Source organism: Gobius niger, assembly GCF_951799975.1.
Source record: "Gobius niger genome assembly, chromosome: 8".
Classification (NCBI taxonomy): domain Eukaryota; kingdom Metazoa; phylum Chordata; class Actinopteri; order Gobiiformes; family Gobiidae; genus Gobius; species Gobius niger.
In genome coordinates this window covers 4,663,800-4,691,473 of record NC_136859.1, presented here as the reverse complement: position 1 = coordinate 4,691,473, position 27,674 = coordinate 4,663,800, and the positions used below count along the sequence as shown (strand labels likewise).

The 27,674-nt window shown below is 42.7% G+C and overlaps 1 protein-coding gene and 1 long non-coding RNA gene across 2 annotated transcripts in view; one reads left to right on the top strand and one right to left on the bottom strand.

Annotated features, from left to right (window-relative positions):
* The window catches only part of LOC306966348, a 235,599-nt gene extending 225,902 nt beyond the window's left edge, over positions 1–9,697 (bottom strand). The window contains exon 1 of the long non-coding RNA XR_013793098.1: positions 9,602–9,697. This is a non-coding gene — a long non-coding RNA (uncharacterized lncRNA). The remainder of the gene's footprint in view (positions 1–9,601) is intronic.
* Positions 1–22,762, top strand: part of jcadb (junctional cadherin 5 associated b) — a 56,910-nt gene extending 34,148 nt beyond the window's left edge. The window contains exons 3-4 of the mRNA XM_079560993.1: positions 12,114–16,207; positions 22,372–22,762. Of these exons, the coding sequence (XP_079417119.1) occupies positions 12,114–16,207; positions 22,372–22,406 (4,129 nt within the window). The 3' untranslated portion in view covers positions 22,407–22,762. The remainder of the gene's footprint in view (positions 1–12,113; positions 16,208–22,371) is intronic.
* The last annotated feature ends 4,912 nt before the right edge of the window (positions 22,763–27,674 follow it).

The following is a 27,674-nucleotide window of genomic DNA, read 5'->3' as shown; positions in this document are numbered from 1 at the left end:
TGTATCAGTGCAATAATTAAACATGTCATAGTGAAGATAAGAATTTTTTATCTTTCCAGGTGAAACTATTTTTTAAGAGACCAAAATTGAAAAAAAAAATATATATATATATATACATATATAGTTTTGCCTGTAATGTTTCTTCTGCAAGTGCCTCTGACACATTTTCAAAAACTTAGTTAACACAATTATATTTAAGATTTTGCCCAAAATGTTTCCCAGCTTTCTTTAGTGAATGTTTCACTTCATTATTGAACTGCTGTGGAACTTCACCTCTATCTCTGTCACTTCCTGTCTTTAGCTTATAAAATTCTAATAAAAATAACTTTTCCGACCAGCGTTCCTTCATTAAATTTGCTGCTTCACTAAAATAAAATGATAATTCTGACTTGTTGCCCGTCTAAATAAGTAATAAAGCCTTAAAACCTGTCACATGCACTTGAAGGGCGACAGTTGTAGAAACTGCAGCCTGGACGTTACACACGGAGGATCTGCTGGGTTTGTGGTTTGGAATGAAACGTCTTTAATTATATCTTTTCCATTTGAATAATTGCTCCGTTTAGGCGGTGGATCGAAACGTGGAGAAACGGCGCATGGAGGATTTACAGATAAAAGCGAGTGAATCTCCAGGAATCTGCCCCATCTTTTTATCTGCACTGCACAAAACCCGGGCCGTCGTCGTCACTTGACTCTTTTTCGCTGTAGCGGCAATGTCAATGGATCATCCTCGCAGCGGCATATGCTACTGTACCTCCAGAGCGGCGGAGGGAGAGAGGGGGGAGAGAGAGGGGGGAGAGAGAGCGAGGCGAGGGGGGGGGGGGAGAGCGGAGCGCACACTTGCCCAGCAACATGCTTACATCACCAGGCACGTGCGGCGCGTCACTGCCCGGCCCCGTCTTCACACTGTGGAGAGCGGGGAGCGTCTTAGGGGCACGACCGTCTGCAGCCGCCGCCACCACCGAGGCGGAGGATGTTTACCGCTCACACCGGAGGGAAGGGATTTTAGGAGGGAACAGCTGAATGTGAATAAGGCTATAGGTGCCCTCCGGAGATTTGAATATCGCAGGTTTAGAGCCGTCTCTGTTGGAAATGTGGGAAGAAATGTGATAAACACTCGCTTGGTAGTAGTTTTTAATCCCCATTATTCCCCTTTTCCCCAAAACTGCAGCTTCAGGACCGTCATTTTTGTATTTTGACGCAATACAAATAGATTCCAGGACATTTAACGTCTCTCCCTTTGTCTGCTGCTCAGACTTTGGGAATGCAATGCAGTTTTTTGGCGAAAACAGAGCTGAATGTGAGGATAGAGAGTAAGGGATGAGCTGTAGGTGCCCTTTGAAGATTTGAATATGCAAGTTTGGCCGTCCCTGTTGAAAATGTATATATGTGTAAATTGGATATAATCTAATTCCATGTGTAGTTATTGAATCTGTGCATGTTTCATCATGTTAAACAAATATTGGATAAAATGGGCGACTTTTGCGCAAAACATTGTGCACGATTTCAGCCAAAACTGCAGCTGACTGGGCTTTAGGAACATCATTTTAGTATTTTTGGGGAATTTAAGCAATACAGAGAGATTCCACTGCTCTGTAAAGACATTTAATGTCTCTCCCTTTGTCTGCTGCTCAGACTTTGTGAATACAATACATTTTTTGGTGTTGAATGTGAATAAGGGATGAGCTATAGGTATATCGGAAATTTGAATATGCAAGTTTAGAGCCGTTCCTGTTGAAAATGTATATCTATAGATTGGATATAATCTAATTACACGGGGTAGGAGTAGTTATTTAATCCCATTTAATGACCAAATAATGCCACAAACTCATTCATCTGTGCGTGTTTCTTAATGTTAAACAGATAATCGATAAAATGGCCGACTTTTGGGCAAAAAATGTGCACAATTTTAGTGTAAGTGTAATTAACGGTGTTTTAGGACCATTATTTTTTTGTATTTTTGCTAATTTTATGCAATACAAACAGATTCCACTTTCATTCTTTGTAAAGACGTTTGCTCAGACTTTGTGAATACGATACAGTTTTTGCCGTTGTTAAAAAGGGATGAGCTATAGGTGCCCTTCGGAAACTTACATTTTTCACAGGTTTAGAGCCCCTGTTGAAAATGTATGGATGTATAAATTGGATATAATCTGATTCCATAGCCAACTTTTAGGCAAAAAATGTGCACAATTTCAGCCAAAAGTGTAACTGACTATGTTTTAGGACCATCATTTTTGTAGTTTTGACAAATGTGTGCAATATAAATAGTTGAATAATGTCTTTTTGTTACTATATAATGCCTTTTAATAACATTTAAGTCGCCTTCCTGTGTCTGCTGCTGCTCAGCTCTTTGTGGATAAAATGAATTTTAGGAGAAAACAGCTGAATGTAAATAACGGATGCTATATGTTTGTTAAGCGGTGACGGCACAGCTCTACTTCCGGGTTCGCAGATGTGCGAGAAACTACAAAAAACTCTTTAATACCACATCAATATTTCTGAAACTCAACAGAGAGTTACTGAACAGACTTATTTCTCAGACTCATTAGCCAAAAATGCTGAACCTACTGCTATAAAAGTAATATTAACAAAATCGGTACATCCGGGTTTGCGGAGATAAATGCTAACGGCGCAGCGGCTACGCTAACCCTGGAAGTACCGACTTTAGTAAATATCACTTTTTTAGCAGTAGGTGCGGCATTTTTGGCTAATGAGTCTGAGAAATAAGTCTGTTCAGTAACTCTCTGTTGAGTTTCAGAAATATTGATAGTTGTTTTTAAGAGGTTTTTATTTTTATTTTTGGCGCATATTTGCCGGTCTGCTAGTACCCGGAAGCGGAAGTCTTGACGTCACACTTAACAAACGTATAGGTGCCGTTCAGAAATAAAATATGCAAGTTTAGAGCAAACCCGATGAAAATGTAAGTGGGAATTTGATTAAATACTCACTCGGTAGTAGGGCAGTCACAATAAATACTATTTTGACTAATCGTTCAATAAAAAATAGACAAACGATACATTTTTTGCCTCGATATTTGTCGTCTGTACATTTATTAGCATCAGCATTTCATAATATTTCATGTTTATTGCAGCTTATGTGGTATTTAGGATATGATGATGCACTTTTAGAACAAAGGTTTCCTGTTATTTTTATGAGTTGACAGTATCCAGTATCGTTAGAGTCAATAATATCGTTTATCACGATACTTTCCTGCCTCGATATTTCGAACTTCAAATTTGTTGTCGTGACAGGCCTAGTTGGTAGCAGTTTTTTAATCCCACGTCATTGTAGTGCTTTTTTTTTTAAAGACATTTAAGGTGTTTCCCTTTGTCTGCTGCTGCTGCTTTGTGGACAGATTGGATTTTAGGTGAAAACAGAGCTGAATGTAAATAAGGGAGGCTATAGGTGCCTTCCGGAAAATTTAAATATGCAGGTTTAGAGCAAACGCTGCTGAAAATTCAGGTGTAAAGTGGATATAATCTAATTCCACGGGGTAGTTATTTAATCCCATTTTATCGAGCTAATACTACATTTCAATGCCACAAAGGCAAAACATCTGCACATATTTCATTTGAATGTGTTTCAGGCCTTGATTTTTTTTTTGTGTTTATGACAAATTTCAGCCGTAAAGACGATGGAATGATGTCATTGTAGATCAGTGTAATGTTTGTAAAGACATTTAAGGTGTTTCCCTTTGTCGACGGCTGCTGCTGCTCACACTTTGTGGACAGATTGGATTTTAGGTGAAAACAGAGCTGAATGTAAATAAGGGAGACTATAGGTGCTCCGGAAATTTAAATATGCAGGTTTAGAGCCGTCTCTGGTGGAAATGTAGTGGTAGTAGTAGTAGTGATAGTAGTAGCAGTAGTAGTAGCAGCAGTAGCAGTAGTAGTAGTAGTAGTAGCCACAGTAGCAGATGTAGTAGTAGTAGTAGTAGTAGTAGTAGTAGTAGTAGTGATAGTAGTAGTAGTAGTAGCAGCAGTAGCAGCAGTAGTAGTAGTAGTAGTAGCCACAGTAGCAGATGTAGTAGTAGTAGTAGTAGTAGTAGTAGTAGCAACAGTAGCAGCAGCAGTAGTAGTAGTAACAGTAGCAGTAGTAGTAGTAACAGTAGCAGTAGTAGTAGTAGTAGCAGTAATAGAAATAGTAGAAGCAACAGTAGCAGCAGCAGTAGTAGTAGTAGTGGCAACAGTAGCAGCAGCAGTAGTAGTAGTAGTAGTAGCAACAGTAGCAGCAGCAGCAGTAGTAGTAGTAGTAGTAGTAGTAGCAACAGTAGCAGCAGCAGCAGTAGTAGTAGTAGTAGCAACAGTAGCAGTAGTGGTAGTAGTAGCAGCAGCAGCAGTAGTAGTAGTAGTAGCAACAGTAGCAGTAGTGGTAGTAGCAGCAGCAGTAGTAGTAGTAACAGTAGCAGTAGTAGTAGTAACAGTAGCAGCAGCAGTAGTAGTAGTAGTAGTAGCAACAGTAGCAGCAGCAGCAGTAGTAGTAGTAGTAGTAGCAGCAGCAGCAGTAGTAGTAGTAGTAGCAACAGTAGCAGTAGTGGTCGTAGCAGCAGCAGTAGTAGTAGTAACAGTAGCAGTAGTAGTAGTAACAGTAGCAGTAGTAGTAGTAGTAGCAGTAATAGAAATAGTAGAAGCAACAGTAGCAGCAGCAGTAGTAGTAGTAGTGGCAACAGTAGCAGCAGCAGTAGTAGTAGTAGTAGTAGCAACAGTAGCAGCAGCAGCAGTAGAAATAGTAGTAGCAACAGTAGCAGTAGTAGTAGTAGTAGCAGCAGCAGTAGTAGTAGTAGTAGCAGTAGTAGTAGTGGTAGTAGTAGCAGTAGTAGTAGCAGTAGTAGCAGTAGTAGTAGCAACAGCAGCAGTAACTTCCTCCAGCTGAATACAGATAAAACTGAGATAATTGTCTTTGGCCCACAAAAACACCGAGAGGTTGTCATTGGTCATCTTGAAGCTCTTTCACTGGCACCCAAAAGTCAAGTTAGAAATCTCGGGGTAATCATGGACTCAGACCTGAATCTGAACAATCATATCAAGTCCATTACATCAGCGGCCTATTACCACCTCAAAAACATTGCCAAAATAAAAAACATAGTGTCCAAACCAGACTTGGAGAGACTAATTCATGCTTTTGTCTCTAGCCGGTTAGACTATTGTAACGGCCTGTTCACTGGCCTCTCTAAACGAGCTGTTAGACAACTGCAGTACATCCAAAATGCTGCGGCTCGAGTCCTGACCAAAAGCAGGAAATACGACCACATTAGTCCAGTGCTCCGGTCTCTGCACTGGCTTCCTGTTGCTCAGAGAATAGAGTTTAAAACAGCTCTGCTTGTGTATAAGTCCCTTCATTGTCAAGCACCTAAGTACATCTCTGACATGTTACAACTGTATGAACCATCTCGGGCCCTGAGATCGTCGGGGAGGGGTCTCCTGGTGGTTCCCAGAGTCAATAATAAATGGTCAGGCTGCATTTCAGGTTTATGCAGCAAAGGTCTGGAACAGCCTCAATGAGGATCTGAGACAGGCCTCAACCCTGAGCATTTTTAAGTCCAGGCTGAAAGGACACCTTTTTACTGCTGCCTATGGAGATTGAAATGTTAATGTAATTGTAACTAATGATTTGTTTTCTTGATTTTCATTGTGTTTTTAATGCTTTTTATTGTGTTTTTAATGCTTTTTATTCTATTTTTGCTCTGTTTGGTGTTACTGTGAGGCACATTGAGTTGTCAAGTACATGAAATGTGCCATATAAATAAACTTGCCTTGCCTTGCCTTGCCTAGTAGTAGTAGTAGCAGCAGCAGTAGTAGTAGTAGTAGCAGTAGTAGTAGTGGTAGTAGTAGCAGTAGTAGCAGTAGTAGTAGCAGTAGTAGTAGCAGTAGTAGTAGTGGTAGTAGTAGCAGCAGTAGTAGTAGTAGTAGTAGCAGTAGTAGTAGTGGTAGTAGTAGCAGTAGTAGAAGTAGTAGTAGTGGTAGTAGTAGTAGTAGTAGTAGTAGTAGCAACAGTAGCAGGAGCAGTAGTAGTAGCAACAGTAGCAGTAGTAGTAGTAGTAGCAACAGTAGCAGCAGTAGTAGTAGTAGTAGTGGTAGTAGTAGTAGTAGTAGTGGTAGTAGCAGTAGTAGTAGTGGTAGTAGTAGTAGTAGTGGTAGTAGTAGTAGTAGTGGTAGTAGTAGCAGTAGTAGAACTAGTAGTAGCAACAATAGCAGCAGCAGTAGTAGTAGCAACAGTAGCAGCAGTGGTAGTAGTGGTAGTAGTAGTAGTAGTAGTGGTAGTAGCAGTAGTAGTAGTGGTAGTAGTAGTAGTAGTGGTAGTAGTAGTAGTAGTGGTAGTAGTAGTAGTAGTGGTAGTAGTAGTAGTAGTGGTAGTAGTAGTAGTAGTGGTAGTAGTAGTAGTAGTGGTAGTAGTAGTAGTGTTTAAGGCATTTCTCCTGTTTCTCTCGGTCTGTTGCTGCTGTTGTCGCACAAGTGTGACTTTGTGAATAATATAATGGCTTTTACAGATTGTTGTAGTGCAGGGTTTACGCCGACACAAGTCAAATGTAAAGCTTTTTAAATAACATTTTTATGACCAAACACGGTGTTTCTAAAGCCACAAACATTAAAAATCCAGCACACTTCACTCGTTAAAAGTAGAAATGTCGGCAGCACTTTTCGAACACTAAGAAAAGTATCACTTTTTCCAAATTTCCCACGGTTTTGTGTCGCCTCGTGTGCAGTATTATATTCGTAGTAGTCGCTGTAGTAGTCGGGCGTCTTCCTCCCTCCTCCTCCTCCTCTTCTCTCTGACTGTTGCAGCTTGTTGTTTACACGAACGGCCTGTGCCTGGAATACGCTTTCGGAGACTGTGCAAATAGGTCAGAGGAATATATCGGTGCCCTTCACTATTTTGCACGTCTTTGGAAAAAAAAAAAAAAAAAAGTCGGTGGAAATGTGGACTGGAATCACAACTTTCTACTTTTACTCCACTACATTTGGAAGATCAATATAATACCTTCTATATTTGTACAGTATTAAGGCTCCAAAGTTAAAATTTATCCAGAACTCCAGAACAGTAGGTGGCGCTGTGCAGATCAACAGTCCATAGTGTTGCCGGGGAATGAATTCAAGCACAATATTCTTGTTTTTAAAGCTGCAAAGTTACTTGTCCAAATTTGTCATTTCTACTTTGAATACTTAAGTATTTTCTACAGCAAATACTTCAACTTAAAATGGACATATCCTGCAGATGGGGCTTAAAAACAGACTTAAAAACATTGGGGGTCATTAGCCAAGAATTTGCTCATGGGCAAAATGAGTTGCACGTGCAAAAGTGGAAGAAGAAGCTAACAGGCTAGCGGGCAAAGCTAACTGCGGGCTAGCACCACTTAAACAGTATTTACAGCCAAGTGTGAGTGAAAAATATGATCTCCATTGTGTAATTGGATGAACAATATCCCTCTGTCCCTTTGTCTTTTCTGTCAGTTGAAGTATTGTGTTTTTAAGGTGGTTCAACTAAACAACTTTAAAGGTGCATGATGGAAGTTTTTATGTGAAAAAACAAACTTGATGCGTGCGTAATACCGTTTTGTGACCCAATGGCAGTATGAGTGGTCAGCATGGCACCTTTACTTCACATCACAGTGTTACAGGAGTTACAAAAATATATTACTTTTTTCAGTAACTAAGGAATATAACATATTACTAAAAAATACGGGAATGTATTAGTCATTACAATTCATGTAACTTGAGTTACAAGTGCATTTAAATGTATGAACAAAAAATATTCAAACCCCCCCAAATAAAATGCAGAATGCCAAATCGAGCTGGACACTGGTGCATAAGATCTGCAGGCTGCAGTTAATGTCGTCAAAACAAAACACAAGGGAATGGGGGAAAGTGAAAGGAAAAGGAAATCACTTTTGCTCTGTGACATTATTACTATTTTCAGTTTATATTTTGCAAAAAGTAACTTAAAAGTAACTCAAAGTAGTGTAACTCAGCTTTGAAACAGTAATATGTAGTACAAACATATTGCATTTTTAAAGCTATAATCACTAATATAGAATATATTAAACATTTTAAGTAACTTTCCCAACACTGGTCACTAAAAGATAAAATACACATAAAAGGTTTTGTTTTTCACATGAAAAGTTCTGTAATGCACTAGAATTGTGACCAGGTTGACTTAATTGACAACGTTTGGCTTCCATTTTGTTGCTGAAAATATCATACATTTTGGTCATTTTTATAAATAAAATAACCTAATTTTATATGAAAACATTAAATGACTTTTCTTTCTCATATTCATATCAGTAAAGTTCGCCAAAAGTTTCAAATTGATATCGATATTAAAATAAAATCCTCCATTCACCTGCAGCGTCTCACATTAAGACCCTGCAAAGAACATTGTGCTCAGATGATGTTTTTCCATCTAAACATGAATTAGACTCTTGTTTTAGGCCGTGATCGTCCCGTTGACCTTTACGTGTTTGCAAAGGTCAAAGTGATGTCGTGAGCCGCGTCGGGAACATCGTGCTCTGTGGGAAACTGAAAATGAAACTAGTTTAGCCCGACTATCCCCGCGTGTCCTGAAACAGTACGGCCCCTGCAGGAGGCGGGTCAGGGCGTTTAAGATGCGCCTCACGCTGCGGCGGCGTCACTTCTCCCAGCAGCTGACTCAAGCACTTCTGCCTCACGTTAAGGCCGTCTTCAATTAGAGCTGGGCTGTAAAACTCCGCTGAGATGATGCGCGCCATTTCCGCTGGAATGTTTTTGTAATGTCGCCTGATGTTGCTGCCAGTTAGTTCTGTGTCACCGCCGCTCAAGGTCAGAGACTTTGAGGATCTGTACTTTACTTTAGTAGGATTTGTGTTGTAAACTTTCTGCTTTTACTCCACCACATTTGGAAGAAAAATATAAAACTTTCAACTCCGCCACATTTGTATGGGAAAAGTAAATGTGTCCATGTGTTCTAATAATGTCCACTCCAGAACACAAGGTGGCGCTGTGCAGGTGTAACTGTCTAATTCCACTGACTCATGAGAAAGACGTTTTGTTTGGGATTGCAGGGGGGGCTCAGAGCGCTGCCTGGTCAGAGGGCCAGGTCATAAATTACATTATTTGGACAAATTATTTGGTTAAACATGATGAAATATGAGTGAGTAAAGACACTACTAGTGCGCACGCACACTTACGGTTAACCGAGTATTAACCGCTAAGGGCCTCGGTTAACGGTTAATCTAGAATATTATTGTCCTGTTACAAACTTACATTGGTTGAAACAGCCGTTGTGCATTCATGTTGAATTCTCCATTGTTTAAAATGGCCCCTAGAGGCCATAAGCGCCACTGCAGGTGTCGTAGCATGTGGAGTTTTTTTACTCATTAACTCTCCGTGAGAGTAAATACTACGCTGACAGAAAAGACAAAGGGACAGAGGGATATTGTTCATCCATTTACACAATGGAGATAATGTTTTCACTCAAACTTGGCTGTAAATACTGTTTAAAGTGGCGCTAGAACACAGCTAGCTTTGCCCGTTAGCCTGTTAGCTTCTTCTTCGTGATGCCATTTGTGTGTATTGCGCCTCCGACCCGGAGGCAGGGGGGTTGGAAGTGTGGTTTTCTGGCCAGAGACACCAGGGGGAGATGAAAGACCCCCCAATCATCCCATTAACACTTGTATTACCCCCAGAGGGACTACGAACAGGATTTATGAAGGTAAACAAGTTACTTAGTGCTATTTTAAGCTTTTGTTAGATTGTTCACATTTGTCTCCGCTCTCTTGGCCGATGCACTAACTACTAACCTCCTTGTTTATAACATGCGCTGCATGCCGCTTGCCTCATTTCGGGCTTTTCTCTGAAATTTCACCTGATCCTTGATACACTAATAGTTCGTCATTGTGGATGGCGAATTTGTCCCATGAATGGAGTATTTCCTTTACCTAACAGCTGATCTTTTAACCACTTTGTAATATACCTGTTTGTTTTGTTTGCATGTGTGTTACATGTTGTATTGTTCTTAATGTGTGCCCCCTCTCTCTCTAATCTGCTATGGCCAGATTGATATTACCGTGATAATAACATGATCACAGTAATATCAATCTGGAAAGGCAGCGGTTGAACATGTTAGTGAAGAGGACGGACCTTTAGCTGCTGATTGGGTCAAGCGCACCTCGTTTTAACCAATCAAACAACAAAGCACTAAAGCAAATCAATATTCTGGTTATTTTCAAAGTTTCCCGCTTTGCATCGCACCATTACTAACTTTTCTCTCCTCTGTCTCTCTGTCTCGTTCCTCTCTTCCTGTCACTCACTCTTTGTTAGGAATTTTTTAGACGGTCAATTAGATTTAAATTTACGTGGGTAAGAACTGAACACGTAACAGTTCTTATAGACTTCCCTCAAGGGGAAAAGGTCACAGAATGATGTCCTCTGATTGTAAGAGGTGGCACAGTTATGTCGTCTTGTCTTGTCCTTGCCAGACTGATCCAAACAGTGTTTTTCCCATTGAACACGAGCAACAGCACTTATTAACTAAATATTATAGGATGTGACGTTCACGACAAAAATATGCTTTTTTGTCTGTTTTCATTAACTGCGGCACAAGATTTTAGTGACTATACTTTTAGTGTTAGCGATACCTTAAATGCTAAATGCTTAATGCTTAAAATGCACATTATTTCAAAAAGAGTCAGTCTTTTGAACGGCTCTTTGAAAAGAACAGATTTCAAAGACTCTGCTCAGTAAAGAGAGATCAATCCTATCACTACTAAATCTTATCCCTTAACCACAAAATAAAGAATAAAGGTACAACCGTAAAGTGCCTCACTCAAACCAGTACATAAACCTGCAAATCTGATTACTATGCGTTTGTTAAGTGTGACGTGACAACTTCCGCTTCCGGGTGCTAGCAAGACCGGCAAATATGTGAGAAAAAAAACATAAGAAACTCTTAAAAACAACCATCAATATTTCTGAAACTCAACAGAGAGTTACTGAACTTAATTATTTCTCAGACTCATTAGCCAAAAATGCCGCACTTACTGCTATAAAAGTAATATTCACTAAAGTCACTACTTCCGGGGTTAGCATAGCATGTTAGCACTTTTCTCCGCTAACCCGGATGTTGCGATTTTGGTAAATATTACATTTATAGCAGTAGGTTCAGCATTTTTGGCCAACGGGCCTGATAAATAAGTCTGTTCAGTAACTCTCTGTTGAGTTTCAGAAATATTGATTGTTGTTTTTAAGAGTTTTTTTGTAGTTTCTCGCACATCTGCCGGTTTATGCGAACCCGGAAGTAGAGCTGCGACGTCAAATAATAATATAATTAGCTTCTTCCAGGTCCAAACTCCACAGATCAGCTCCATAGATCAATCCAACAAAAAAACGTAAACTTTATTTGAATCTCCATATAATTAGAATAATATATCTCACAATTTCTTCAGGTAAAATGAAGATATTGTTATATTTAAATAATTAAAAAAGCCTTCATTGTGTATGGAAAAAAATATTTGATAATTAATGTCACTAAAGAAAATCTGAAGTAAAATTAGTATTTCTGTGTGATCAGATGTTTAATCCCATTATAGTGAATATGACTAAAGCTCCGTTGGACCCGGAAGTAGAGCGATGACATCATCACTTAACAAACGAAAAGTAATCCACTACTGTTATCAGATTACTTTCTGACTACAATTGCAAAACAGGTAGTTAGATTAAAATGACTTGATTGCGTTTTGCCATATTTGACAGCAGAAAGGTATTACTCTAAAAAAAAGTCAGAAATCATGAAAAACAACCAAAACTACAAAGTCTCCTGGAAATATAGTCCGTTTATCTAATCTAAACAAATAATACTGTGGTCCATTGTTGGTTCTGCGGGAAACTAGACGTTCTCAACTGTGAAACACTAAGTAGTGCAGAGCTAACTCGCCTGGCCTCATCCTTTTTTAAAGCTAAAGTATCTAATAATCAGTATCAGTTATTAAATTTGAAATGAAGTAATTAAAGAAGTAGCTTGACTACTTTTAGATGGAGTAATCAGTAGTTGGATTACTTTTGTGGAGTAGTGCCCACTGAGCAATAGCTACGTCTTGAAGTTTTACTCACTCTCCTTCTCCGTCCCTGTCTCTCTCTGTGCAGGTTCTATGACGTTCCCAGTCTGACGTACTCCGACCCCCTGAGCTTGGTGAGTCTGGCGCACGATGATCGGGACCTGTCGTACTGGAGGAGGCGCGGCCAGGACTTCAGCCTGCTCCTGGACTACGCCGACGGGAGGGAGCTGCGGGCCTCCACCACCGCATGGAGGCCGCAGGCGCTGCTCACGGCGGAGGAGCTGAGGGCGGAGCGGCAGGCGCAGCAGCTCTGGGAGGACCTGTCCTGGCTTCGGGACCCCGACTCCGGGCCGGGGCAGCTGCGGGTGACCGCCGAGGAGCGCAAGTGCCAGAGCCTGGGGAACGAGGAGTGGAGGCCCGCCGTGGGGCTCGGGAGGACGGACAGCGAGGGGGACCGGTGGGCGCTGGACCCGTACCGGCTGCGGACGCCGGACGGATTCTTTCACGCCAAAGCGAAAGCAAAGTCCCAAACACTTCCCCGACTGCTTTCGCCGGAGGGGAACACGTGCCGCGATCTCGTCCCGTCCAGGCCGAGTTTACCCGACAGGCAGAGGATGAGCAGTACTCTTTTCTCTGGGCCTTACAGTCGCTATGTCTATGGCGCCGGGCGAGAGAGGTGGGCTCGGAGCTCGGGGCCAGCCAGCCATGTTGCACTTTTACCAAAGCCCAGGTTTAGCAGGCCGTTAAAGCCTCCATCTTACGAGATACACCAGCAGACGAGGGGTAGCGCCGAAATGCTCGCTCTGGACCAAGGGGCGAAGCAAAAGGACAGGCTAGCATACTATTCGCGAAGCGGGGATTTCAGGCAAGAGTACTACGCACAACAAGCTGCCATTACAGGGATGGAGCCGCCGGGCTACATCCCGCCCCCTTCCTACAAGAGACCTCTACCCCCGCGGGCCGTTTCCATGAACCGTCACGAAATGGCCAACTTAAGATGGAGGGCGGACACTTTGCAAATGCCCAACTCGGATCCGGGAAGGTGGCTGACCCGGCAGACACGTTCGTGGGTGGGATATTACGCCGATCGCGCGTCCAGCTACCGCAAACAGATATCAGTGCCGCCCGGGAACGAGGAGCAAGTGAACTATCAACGGCAACTGGTTCCAATAAACGATCAGCCGCGCCAGCTCGTGCCAGTCAGCGATCCCCCGCGGACACTCGTGCCGATAAACGATCACCCGCGCCAACTGGTACCGATCAACGATCACCCGCGCCAACTAGTTCCAGCGACGAGTGACCATCAGCGACAACTGGTACCGATAGCTAGCGCCGCCGAAGACCCAAAACCGAAACCAATCTCAGGAGGGCAAAGCGGAATTTTTCTCACCGACTCCGAAAAGGTCAGGAGTGTCACCAACATCAAAGAGATCCCTTCCGCGAAATCGTTAGGACAATCCAATCTTGATAGTGCCTTTCCTTCCCAGCCGGGGCAAGCTATTAATCCCGCAGAAAGCCGCAAACCTGCCCCCCTCGAAACCGAAAGCTGCAGCAGCATCGCCACGAGAAGCTTCGTCAGGGGAATGAGAAAAAGCGAGAGCGTGGGCCCCGAGCAAAGCCGTAGCCAGTTCTTTCCGTCCTCCATTTTGGGCAAACCGCCGCCGCCTCCGGTTAAGCCGCCGCCGGAGCAGGCCGTCGCCGAAACGATGACGGATATGAAGAAGGTCGAGGTCCCTGAGCCTCCACCGCCGGAGAAGCCAGAAAAGGAGAAAGAGAAAACGAAGAACTTGAAAAAGAGACTTAGCGAGACCATTTTTTGTTTGGTGTCTGTCCCGGTCACGCCAGTCCCGATGATGACCGTCCGCGATCAGAACAACAATAACGAGAAGTCTCCGGATCCGGTCGACAGCCCCACGAACAACAAAACCGGGCATTTGACAAACCAAAGTCTCCAAAGCACATCTTCAGCCGAAGCGGAGCTGCAAGCGTTGACCGCCAGCTTCGCCAGCAGTAAAACGAGCAGCAGGTCGAGCAGTAAAATGTTCAAAAAGGTGTCGTGCCGTCCGCCGAAAATCAACCACTACAAGGAGCTGAAGTTGACGGGAGCGTGGCCGGCGAATCAGTACAGGGACCAGGAGACGCAGACGACTCCAGAGCCGGACGCGCCGGAAAACAAGGAAGTGCAAGCGGAGGGGAGCGGTAACGCCGCCGCGCCCGATCACAACGCGGTGGGGACGGCGTTCACGTTCCCGATGAAGGGGGTCAAGAGCCTGAAACTGTCGAGCAACAGCGCGTTTTCCATCACCGCCACTTTCTCGAACCAGATCAGCCAGGGAACGGCGACGGGAAACGCAGACGAGCCGGAGGAAGCGGAGGAGGAAGAGGACAGCGAGAAGGAGGGGTTCGATCCGTATATCGTGAAACCTGCCAGTCAACGTGCGTGGGATGCTGTGAAAGAGCTAGAAGCGATCAAAAAGGAGGTCCAAGAACAGGAGCAACAACAGCAACAGCAACAGCAACAGCAAACACAGCAGCCAAACCCGCCGCAAACCAGCAAACAGCCCAGCGTGGACAAGTGCATCGAGGACCTAAACGAAGCCTACAAGGATATTTTAGAGCTAGGAACTGCCGGTAACAAGGTGCCAAACGGTTCTGTGCAAATCCCTGAACGCATCAAGATTCGGCTGACGTCAGAACCGCTGAACAAGCCGAGCAGCTTGCGGCGAAGCGCTGTTAGCTGGTCCGTGGATCCGGAGTACAGGGAAGTCAAAAGCGCTTTCTCGAGGCCGGCAACGAAGTCGGTGACTTTCAGCAAGCAGCTGCGAGAGGAGCTGCCAGTGCCGCCCAGAGAGACGGGGTTCCGCGAATACAGGGTAATGTCGCATCTGGCGAGAAGACGGAGCAACGACGGCAGGACGGTGAAGCTCGACTTGTCGGACGAGCCCGTGGAGACGCCGCTGTGCGATTTCAGCCCGACCACGCTCGGCGCCGCGGCGGAGGTGCCCTGGGCGGACCGGCAGCCGATGCAAGACGCCTCCACGCTCACGAGCCCTCCGGATTACGAGGACATCTGCCAGGCTCTGCGGCAGTCCCGAGACCCGTCGGACCCTTCGAGAACGAACGAGGAAATGATGCAAGACATGGGCGGGGATTCGGAAGAGGAGTGCCCCATTTGCAAACGGGAAATGGAAAATCAGATGCGGCAAGGTCCGCTGCCCCCGCTGCACGAGGAGAACAGCTCGGACAGTTCGGGGAATCCAAACGGGAGTCCGCCTCAACGGGCTGCCTTGGAAAGTCCACCGGAAGACATCGCAACTAAAGAAGCCAGTGATTTGGACGCAGGGGAAGCTAGTTCAGACAAGGCAGGAGCGACCGGGGAGGTAAAAGAGGAGGAGTTAGACAGCGGGGTTGAAAAGAAGGAGAGTGGTCAGGCTGGAAACTTGATCGAAATGGGTGTAAATACAGATATGGAAAGTAACGTTGAAGAGATTAAGGATAGCGCGTCATCAACGTTAGCAAGTGATGTGCCTACAGACGCTCAAGTCATAGACAGACAGGAAGATGGTAAAGTTAAGGAAGCAGAAGCCGGTGCAGGAGAAGCTTCAGAAGCTTCAGAAAGCGGCGCACGTGAGGAGAAATCAGGCGACGACAAGTTGAACGCTGAATGTAAAGACGAGCAGGCGAAGGGTGAGGAGGAGCCGGAGAAAAAGCCGCTCGTTTCCCCGGAGCATAGACTCAGTTTATGGACTCAGTTGGGGCGCGATCCGGCGGGGCTGCCCGAGTTCCCGCCGGACAGGCTGCCGCTTTCCGTGCCGCCGACCCTGGACCGGAGGCTCTCGATGAGCCTGGAGAGAGGGGAGAGGAGGAGCAGGGGGCTGTCCCATCGGATCGAGGCGCTGCAGAACAAACTGGCGATCTCTCCGGGGCGAGTGGCGGTGGAGCGCATTTCTCGCATGAGGGAGGTGGACGTTATTTGCAGGGTACGGAGACTCAGCATCAGGAGTACGGACTCCGGGGAGGGGGACAATGAGACGGAGGGGAGCAGGGGGGAGGACGCAGAGGTGGCTCCCGACCAGACGGAAAAGGACTTGGAGAGTAAGGACAGTGGGAAAGAGGAGGTCGCTCAATCACAAAAAGACCCAGAGGAGACGGGAACGCGAGCCGAGGAGACATCTTCATCAGGTGAGGAATGCAAAGTCTTTTCACCGTGTTGGTAGAAAAGTCTTAAAGGAATAGGCCACCGTTTTTTACATACTGAGATATGTTCTTACCTTAGCTTAGCAGTTCGAAATCCGTGCAGTAATCTTCACTTTACTGTGCAGATGCCAAACTACTCCTGGTATTATTACGCCTTACAATATAGTTCCCCCTTTTATCCGCTTAGAAAATCCACATTGTTTAATTTTGTGTAGTTATACTTTGTAGTGGAACACTTCACGTAACCATATTTAAACAGGGTAAATGTGGAGGAGCTTGGTAGCTTCTGTCTTGACCAGTTTTGGAGCTATAGAGGAGAGAGGGAGAGGCTAAATGCTAACGCCGTCTGCGCTGTGTTTACGTGACTGAAGGCACTGGGGAAGATCAGACAGGTCCTAAAGAACTCGTCAAAGCTAAGGTAAGAACATATCTCAGTATGTAAAAACGGTGGCCTATTCCTTTAAGCATAAATTAAGGTGTGGAGAACAATTTAAACCTCTGCTCGTCAAAGGTTTCACTGCACTAACCACCGATCTCTGGCCCTTCACCCCGTGTACGCTTCAGTGTGCGGCCCCCCCATGAAAAAGTTTGGACACCCCTGCTTTAAGGCCTTATATGAAGATAGATAAGATAAGAAGAAACTTTATTGTCTGTCCCTAAGGCCACAGAAATTCGTCTTTGACAGGCTCAAAACATGCACACACACACACTTCCATAAAAACACAGGCACATTTAAAATCAACATAACAATAATGAACAACAGCACTATTATTACTACTAGCTGAGACCCGGCCTTCGGCCGGGCCTCGCTAGTCTCCACATTTGATAGTCTGAGATTATGAGTTATTACAAAGAAATGTCCAACCGGTCACACAGTTCAGCTGTAGACCAGTGGTTCCCAACCCATTCCAAAAACTATGGCCACAACAAATGTTTAAAATAATTAATGCAAAAAAGAATTTCAAACAAACTGCAATTTGAGTGTTTGATGCACCCGTACTCCTTTCTTATAAACTACAACGACAATATGTTCGCTAAAAGGGAGTAGAATTCAAGAGACAGTGGAATAAGTATGGATAAATAGTAGGGGTTCAGCTCTAACGGTTCGGTTCACGGTGCAGGACCCGTGGTTTGGTGCATCACGGTAGTGTACAATGAAAAAAGAAATAAGTTGGTTTTGAAATGAAATAGCCTAATGATCGTTGTTAGACAGTATTTATAACCTTACAATAAAATTGGCAATGCTTTCAAAGCTGCTTTAGAATAAAATGTACCTCTGGGCTCACAATACGTGAAAGCAAATGACACACATCGCCCTGTTTCGATGCGCGCAGCGCGCGCACACATACGCGCGCACACACACACACGCACACGCACACGCACGCACACGCACACACCGCCCTGTTTTGAGGCACGCGCGCACACATACACGCACCGACGCACACACAAACGCGCGCGCACACACACACATCGCTCTGTTTGGATGCGCGCACACGCACGGCAGTCAGATCTCGTGCACTCGCGTTGTTGTGACGGCGGGTTGTCCTCGGACAGCAGCACCGCGGTCCATATGGACCCGTCAATGCCCGCGGGCGGCGGGACCGCAACGTGGGGTCCGGCACCATGCACAAACTCAGTACTGTCGCCAGGCTTCCTGTTGTTCCCAAACGGTCTCCCATCCCAGTCCTAACCAGGCCCTTCCCTGCTTAGCTTCGGAGGAACGGTCTCCCATCCCAGTCCTAACCAGGCCCGTCCCTGCTTAGCTTCAAAGTCGGTATGGGAAATAAACATGGCGGCGCCCAGGCGGCGGCCATTGAGATAGCGTTTTCTATTATAGATTATTAGAAAACATAAAAAAAACATTTAAAAAAAAATGATTCCAACTGGCATTAAATCATATCTTGATGCATAATGACTTTACTCCACTATTTTTATTGCACAAGTTCATCAAAAATAATTGTATACCAGTGCTATTTTTTCATGAAAAGTTGCCTTGGCTTCTAAAACAAATGTTTTCGGAATCATAAAAAGAATCGTAGTCCTTTGCAGCCAGCATAGGATCACTATTTATTACTTTGCCATTTTGTTTAAATTTGTGTCAGATGTTCCCAAATGAAGAAGGCGCCTCCTCCAGTCTTTCATCTTCCAAAGACAATGTGGACACGAGAGCCGTCCGTCTGTCACGTTTTACTCACAGTTTCAGTTTGTGCGAATGACATTAGGGAATAAAAGTGTACGTTTTAATGAATTTTAAAGGCTAAAACAACATATGTGGAAAACGCCTGCAGGACACAAGGGGAATCAGGAAAGTGCGGCTTCCATTCACTCATGGGACTGGGAGGATCAGTCGCTCTTCTTCAAACATGCATAAATAAATAAGAAGCTACGTTTCATTTAGTTTAAAGAAAGTCCTTGATAAGCCGGTGTGTTCTGTGATGTTTCTCGAAGCATCAGATATTTGTTTTAAGTCGCCTTTGCAAAGAAATGACTCTTCCAAACAATGTGCAAAGCCGTGAGTTTTCTTCGTGGTTGGCCTCGCTCCAGGACAAATTTCTCTCTCGGGAGAAAAACAAAGAAACCTTAACCTCAGACGAGAGTTCAAGGTTTGGCCGGAGGAGCAAACGGAAACATTAAGTCCGTCCTCGTGGAGCGGCTTCTTCGTTTTCCTTTGTTCCCTGGATTTGCGAGAGGGTTGTGCTCCGTGGTTTGCTGCAGAGGGTGTAGAAAGTGTGGTGTGCAGCCTCACGGACAGATCAAAAGTGCTCCAGAGGGGCCTCAGCCGAATATCATTGGCTCTGCTTTCTATAGGTGAACTTTACAGCCCACAGTGCGAGCTCGGGGGCCGTGGCTCCTGCGAGGCGGAGGAAACGCCATGGTTAAATACAAGGCTCCAAAACCGCCTGTCCAAGAGCAGTATTTGGACTCGATGCATGTCCGAGCTCTTCCTTTGTGTGTAATTTGTGCTTGGTTCATGTGAGATTAAGACGTTAATGATTTAATTGCCTAAACACCATGTTTTTAATCCCTCAAATGCCCATTTCCTCTCTGACGATTTGCAAACATCCCACCGATCAGAGGAATGAGCGGAAATTTGATATTTAGCTGCAAATCGGATCCAACTTTTGAGCAAGGAAAATGTGTAAAATATGAGTAAAAACTGGAGCTGAATGTGTTTTAGATCATTTTTGTATCTGATGAACTTATGCAGAAAAAATAACCAAGAAATTTATATTTTTTTCCAGAAAACTATCATTATATATTTCTATTTGAAAAAGATATACAAAAAGCGTTATTACAATCACCGATGTCATGATCATATTATGATTCATAAGCATAAAATACAGTTATGATATTTTAGCCCCCCAATATTTTTGTCCGACCATACATTTTTTGCTTTTTTCAATCACATAGCACCAGTCTATATCACACTACAATGATGACCAAACCTTCTGTTGGTCTGTAAATGCAGTAAATTAGAATAACTGCCTTGTATAAAATTGCTCTCTCAAAATGGCTGTAGTGAATGTCTTGAAATAGGCCTCTGTCTCTGTAAGAACCTCTGACCCTTTCAGACACGCCCCCTCCACACGCTGTCTGTGGCCTCAGTGGGGAGGGGGTTCTGCTGAGGAGCAGTGGTTGGTTACTCGGCTGGTGACGAAAGCTCGGAGGCGTCTCCAGGAGGTGGGGGCGTTCCTAGGAGGACTCAGGCAAACCTATCCCTAAAATGGCCGCCATCAGAGTTTTTACAGATTACTCAAAAATACGTGAATGTGCCAAGGCAACACTTCAGGCATGTTTTTACTGAGGGAACGACATAATAACATGATGTAAAGCTTGAAAAAGTCGATTTTGCATAATACCCCCCCTTTAACATTTCAGATTTCCTACGTTGAACCCTGCAGTCTAAAAATTACAGTTTACCTTGTGCGTAAACTTGGGCTTCAACTATTGATTAATCTACCGATTATTTTTTACGATTAATCAATTAATCGCTTGGCTGTGAAAGGTGCATGAAAATTGTATTTTTTCAGTTTTCTTTCTCACATGAAGCGAAAGTACACGCTTGAGGACATGTTGAGGGAGTGAACTTAAAGTGAACATTTGTAGGAGGCTCTTTGTGCCAATTCTGCTTCTGATTGGACGAGACACAGACAAATATTTATGAACTTTACAAAGTACAAAACACTACAGACCCAAACTTAAAAAACAAAGTGGGTTTTCATCAAAAATTCAGAATTGTCAGGTCATTTTTCCTCTGTGTTTACTAGAAAACGATTAATCGATGACAAAATAGTTGTCGACTATTTCAATAATCGAATAGTTGTTCAGCCCGAGCATAAACTGCATTTCTTACAGACGTGTGACTGAGCATTTTTACACTTGTTTATGCACAATTGCATTTGGTTTATATTTGACAGGGGGGAGGAAACCAGATCCCTGTAAAGGAAGGACTCTCGACCCCCCCGATATTCAACCAAACGTTTTGCACTTTGTATGATTCATTTATTCATTAGCAGGGGCGGATCTAGAGGGGTGGCATGGGGTGGCACCCCCACCCCTACTAAAGGTCTCGCCAGCCCATTGATGTCATGTAATGTCTCACATCTGCTCTAGAAGCTACTCTGGTGCTTACAGAGGCTCACTCACAGTTAGTACTTTTTTGACAGGACAAAGAATTTTAACACCTTTTACAAAAGTTTAAGATTTAGATTTATTTAAGAGTTAGAAACCCCCCTGCTTATATTTTGGACAACGTTACTATTTGTATATGATTTTGGAAGGCTCAACCTGCATCTAAACGGTCAAGCAAAACACCCCATCATAAGCATTCAACATTGTAACATGTGTTGCCACCCCAGAACTAATCCCTGACCCTGCTTGTCACCCGTGATTGTTTTTCTAGATCCGCCCCTGTTAATTAGGGACGTATGAATGAACATCTACAACTTCTGCCATGTAAATATTCCAGATTACATCAAAGACGCAGGAGACATAAAACACAGGTCAGCTCTAAAAGTGTCCACAGCCTGGTTTTCCTGTAGCCGGTGTTTCAGGTGTGATTTAAAAGTGCCCGGAGTCTCTCTTATCGATAACGGGAGACTCGTCCAGGACTTTATGCCTCTGCCTGAGAGCACAGTTTGTCTGAATGTGGTTCACCTTTACTGAAGCTCAACAGTCCCCTCGAGCTTTGGCCTGGTGCCCATCCACTCAGTCTTTAGTTCAATAAAATCCTGTAATGGAGGAGGATCAAGTCCAAACAAAACTGCACAACGTATAAACAAAGCAGCCATGTTTGGGGGAGTTTTATTACTCTTTAACCTCTTAACTCCCGCCTGAACCGAGAGGATCTTTTTCCTCACGTCATCAGATTTTTTTTCCATAATTTTTTTGTTGGGTATTCAACTCATTTTTGTAACTTTTTTGTCAAATTTTTATCACATTTTTGTCATTTTTTTTTGTCATTTTTTGTCACATTTCTGTAATTTTTTCGTCAATTTTTTATCAATTTTTTTTATCACATTTTTGTCACATTCTTGTAATTTTTTTGTCACATTTTGGTCATTTTTTTTGGTCAAATTTTTGTCATTTTTTATCAATTTTTGATCACATTTTTGTCACATTCTTGTAATTTTTTTGTCACATTTTTGTTATTTTTTTTGTCAATTTTTTGTCACTTTTTTTGTCAAATTTTGATCAATTTTTTTTCATTTTTTTGTCACATTTTGTCACATTTCTGTCATTTTTTCGTCAATTTTTTTGTCACATTATTTGTCATTTTTTTGGTCAAATTTTTGTCATTTTTTCGACCATTTTTTGTCAATTTCTTGTGACATTTTTGCCACTTTTTCAGCAATTTTTCGTCACTTTTTTGTCAATGTTTTCTCACTTTTTTGTCACATTTCCATCATTGTTTTCATCTCAGTTTTGTTCAGCTTTTTTCCAAAAGCTTTTGGACTGGGGTAAGGCCAAACTGGAGAAAATGTGCTCGGTTCAGGTGGGAGTTAAGGGGTTAATCCCTGTTTCGAAGTGCCTAATGTGGATTCTAGAAGTGATATACTCATATATTTCTGTAGTTAGTTATGGTAATATACTGCAGTCTGATAAATATTTGTACTGACATGTACACGCTCTCTTGTCGCCGTGTGTAGATCCCACAGACCCCAGCCCAGCGGAGCCCGAGTGAGCTGCTGAGAGGCTCTCTCCGCTCCGACACTGTGACCTGGCTGCCTCCGTTCGAATGCCTTCATCTCATCTTCAACACTGAACACTGAAATGGCCTTTTTGTATCCGACAAGAGCATTGTGTACATCCGCCGCCCCATCGCCACGACGACCGCGCCCTCCGCCGCCGCCGCCGCCGCATCGACCACCACGAAGAGTGCTGTGCCACTGCCAAACGGAGCTGCCCCCATTTGAAAAACGATCAGGGCGACTTCTACTAATCTTACCCCACTCACGCAAACTCACCCCCCCCCCCCGAAAACAGACAATGCTTTTCCCAACGCTGCAGAAACACGTCCACAGAGGTAAATTATGAGAATTCAGAGCCGTGTTTTAATTTTTTTACTCATTACAAGTCAAATTTAGTGCTTTTTAATGTCATTTAAACGCCCAAGTTATGCATATTTTTAGGAGGGGCACTAAGGTGAAAAGGGGAAGAAATAAAAGAAATCTAGAGATATCAATGTGAAACTTTTGCTGTAGATTAAAGCAGTACTAAGTAACGTTTTTACCTTAATAAATCCTTTCCGTAGTCTCTCTGGGGGTGATAAAAGTGTTAAAGGGATGATTTAAGGGTCTTTCATCTCCCCCTGGTGTCTCTGTCCAGAAAACAACCCTTGCAACTTGACTGCCACTGGGTCAGAGTCACCAATACACACTAATAGAATCACGATTCAGAAGCTAACAGGCTAACGGGCAAAGCTAACTGCGGGCTAACACCGTTTAAACAGTATTTACAGCCAAGTTTGAGTAAAAAAAAAAGATCTCCATTGTGTAATTGGATGCACAATATCCCTCTGTCCTTTTGTCTTTTCTGTCAGTGTAGTATTTACTCTCACGGACAATTAATATGTTAAAAAGTCGCAATTTTTTACACCTCAAGGGGCAAGAGATACTTAGTACTGCTTTAAAGATGTAAATATAAGAGAAAAATACAGTAAACATTTAAAATTTGCCGTGTGTTTTGGCGTTTAAACCCCAATATATAAATCAATCAAAGTTTATTTAGAGACAACACACAGGGTGACCAAAGTGCTTTACAGTATAATCAACACAATACTAATTTTAAAGTGGGCATAGATACAGGTATCGCCCATATATGGTCATGTTTGAAGCAGATGAGGGGTAAAACAAAGAGGAGAAAAATCTAAACAAATGCTGAATTATGATATCCCTCTGTCCCTTTGTCGTTTCTGTCAGCGTAGTATTTACTCTCACGGACAGTTAATAAGTTAAAAAGTCGCAACTTGCTACGACACCTGCTCCGCTTATGGCCTACTTAATTACTTAGTACTGCTTTAAATAGATAAAAGACAAAAACACAGTAAACATTTCCCTTGTGTTTTGGTGTTTAAACCTCATTTATAGAGCCCTTTACAACATACAGGGGGACCAAAGTGCTTTACAGTATAATCAACACAATACAATACACAATGATTCTGGTATCGCCCATATATGGTCATGTTTGAAGCAGATGAGGGGTAAAACAATTCAAAAAACGTAAAAAACGTCTTTAACAAATGCTGAATTATGAATATAGTTTTCTACCCAATAAGATACAAAGACGTGGAGAGGAGCAAAGCGGTTCAACAGCCCGTATGAGAATGCTAACACGCTAATGCTAGCTTTTACTGCAGGTTTTTTCCACTTCTACTGAACAATCTGCTGTGAAAAACATCCACATGGACCCTGCTGAATTTTGTAAACGTCGTCAATCAAATACAACAAGACAAACTGCATAGAATTATATTAACAAAAGGCCTGAGTTCAGATGATTTTACCTCCTGTGGTTGGATGTTTCCGCAGCGCCCGCCCTCCCATCCTCCACTCGAGTCAGTCTTCTCGTAGCGGCTTGTCCTCTCATCCCTCCCTCCCCTTTGCTTTCCCCCCCATTATTGGCAGACATTATGCAATTCTGTCATGTATACTACTACTACGACTTCTCTTTAAAAAAAAAAAAAAATGTCCATAGCTATAATGCTGTTTGTGTTTTTTGCCTATCGGACATTTGTTTATGGGCGAGCTGTTATTAAGGATATGAATGTAATGTCTTTTACTGATGACCTTAGACATAGAAAGGTTAGGGTTGAAACCTCTACATTTAAACACCAAATTTTAACCGCGTTTTTTCTGATTGTGGTAGATGTTATTATGGCGACAGCTGTTTATTAAGGACTGGAAAACACTGTCTCTGGCTCAAGAACTGTTTTGATTTTTCGCATAGAGCAGCCTTTGTTTTTTAAGCTTTACAGACATTGTGCCCTCGTCAGGGGTGTCCACGTTCCCCACAACTGTTTTCATGCGACCGGGGTTTTCGATGGGTTTCGGGATGACCGGCCTCTCCTGCTTTTGGACCTCTTGGATTTTATTTTTTACAATTTATCATCAGGGAAGGATGATTCGGGGATGGCAGTAAAACAAACAAGGCTGAGATCAGATGATTAAATGATCAAATTTATGAAGATGTTGCAACATTGGGAAGTGTTTCTTTGCAGTGAACACATCTATTATTATTACTTCTTTGGACTTTATAAGACACAGTATAGAATGAAAAGTTAGATGTTAGTCGGACTGCACAATATGAGAAAAAACACAACATTAAATTTTCAACATTGCGATAACGATATATATTTTACCAAACCAACACATTCAGTTCCACAAGCGGTTTGCCCTTTTTCATACAATTGTTTTAAAGCAGCACTTAAAAATACCAAATCAGAACCAAATCAAAGCAAAAAAATAGGAAAGTATTCAAAGTCAATGTTATTTATATAGTACAGGTACAAGCAAACTGCAAACAAAGTGCTGCTAACCTGGCGAGAGCTAAATGGACATTATTCGTTGGGCAAGAGGATGCACTTTTGGAGCAGCATTTGTGGCTGATTGGACCAATATTTAGTTTTGGTTTGGCCCCAAATGGTGAAGATTCTCGCGTATTTGTGAACGCACAAATGCCGCGAGAATTCAGCTGTAGGCGAGGTAAAACTGCCGCGCACACAACCAACAATAGGCAAAAGAATATAGGCCAAAAACATTTTTGTGTACCTAAATTATTCAATAATTAGATAGAATCATGAGTTCAACAACAAATGTATTTATTATTGTTAATCTGTAGTTAATCGAGTAACAGAGGTGAAAGTGCATTTATAGCTATTTAGCTTTCAAGTGTTTTAGGAACTCTGATCATTCATGTAACTTGAAGAGTTCATTAAACAGAAATAATAATGCCACATTTATTTAAAAGTAAAAAATAAATAAAGCAAAAGGGCCATAAAACAGCGCCTTAAAGTGAGAGTAAGTAAAAAAATGTGTAAAACAGAAATCAAAGTATCATTTCTTATCCTGACAAAGTTTAGGGTTATTGTGGCTCAGAGTGGACTGGCTGGAGCGACGTTTGAGCCCAAACTGATTTTTTTTCCCCATTTCTAAGTTAAAAGGAATTTTAAAAGCTTTTAGTGCTTATAATAATATCAAGCCTCAAAACTTAATTAAACACAGAACACAAATACAGAAAACTTAAGTAATGTTCTCTTTATTCACAAATAAATACAGTTTTTGATTATGATTTTTTATACATTTTGCGCCAATATCTCTGTTTTTTTATCCTGAAATCCTCTCGGGACCCCGACTCAGCTCCTCGTGACCCCCTGGAGGGTCCCCGGCCCCCACATTTGGAACCACCGAGCAGGCAGTGATTCATGCGATGCACCGTGGCTCTTGTGAAACAGATATTGCATCGCTTAAGATCGCGGTAACAATAATTTGCCGACATATTGTGCAGTCCTGAACTAAGAAGCTTTTTCAAACAAACCATGACAAACGAGGAGATGATTTTTAAAGTATTTGCCTTTTAAGTTACGAGAGGTTTCATCGAACGTGGCCTCAAACGTTTACTAAGGAGCCCTGTTTGTTTGAATCGGGAAAACTCTCCAGATACTGCCGCACTAAAGCCGATGAAAGGAGCCCCCGGGACATAAACCGGTTGCCTGTGGTGATGTGGACCCCCCCGGCCTTGCCTCATTGTACACTTTAAAAACATAAACTTTAAACTCTTCAGTGAAGGGTTCACTTCTGTACAAACACGGTTGACGCTCACGCACATTAAGCTAGACGTGAAGAGTTGCCTTTTTAACCGCTTTTTGATTAAATCGGGTTTCGTAGAGGAAACAAAAAAACTCGATTTAGTCCCCAATCAATCAGAAAGCCCCCCCCCCCCCATTTCCAGGTAATTTCAGGAAGCAATAAAGGTTAAATTTAGGAGTTGGCAACTTTGGTAAATGTGGATCTGGGCAGAGCCGTGGGAAGATGTTTTAGTTAGGGGGCGCTGAGGGACAAAATGTACCCCCAAAATACTTTTTCTGTGCATAAATCCTATTTATTAACCTCTTAACTCCCGCCTGAACCAAGAGCATTTTCTCCAGTTCAGCTTTACCCAAATCCTGTAGGCCTGTGTAACGCCTCATTTGAAAGACCTACAAAATTAAATGGATCTTTTTCCTCATGTCAGATTTTTTTTCATCACTTTTTTTGTTGGGCAGTCATCTCATTTTTGTCAAATTTTCGTGACTTTTTTGTCACTTTTTCGTCAAATTATTCACATTTTTTTTGTCAAATTCTTATCACTTTTTCGTCAATTTTTTCCTCAATTTTTCGTCAAATTTTTCTCACTTTTTTGTCAATTTTTTGTAATTTTTTTTGTAATTTTTTGTCACTTTTTCGTCAAATTATTCGAATTTTTTTGTGAAATTCCTATCACTTTTTCGTCCATTTTTTCTCCATTTTTTCTCCATTTTTTGTCAATTTTTGTCAATTTTTAGTAAATTTTTGTCACTTTTTCGTCAAATTATTCGAATTTTTGGTCAAATTCTTAACACTTTTCGTCCATTTTTTCGTCAAATTTTTCTCACTTTTTTGTCAAATTTTTGTCAATTTTTGTCATTTTTTTTCACCCTTGTTTTCGTCTCAGTTTTGTTGCTATTTTCACACCTTTTTTCCAGAAGCTTTTGGACTGGGGGTAAAGCTGGAGAAAATGTGCTCGGTTCAGGTGGGAGTAAAGGGGTTAATATTGTTCTGCAGTTCACAAACTATCCACCAGGGGGTGCTGCAGCGCCCTCAGCACCCTGGGTTCCCACGGCCTTGGATCTGGGGTTATTACAAAAGGAAGGAGGGGAAAAAAAAAAAGGCTAATGTTGAGCAATACCTTTGTGAGCGTCCGGAGGTGAAGCGGAGCT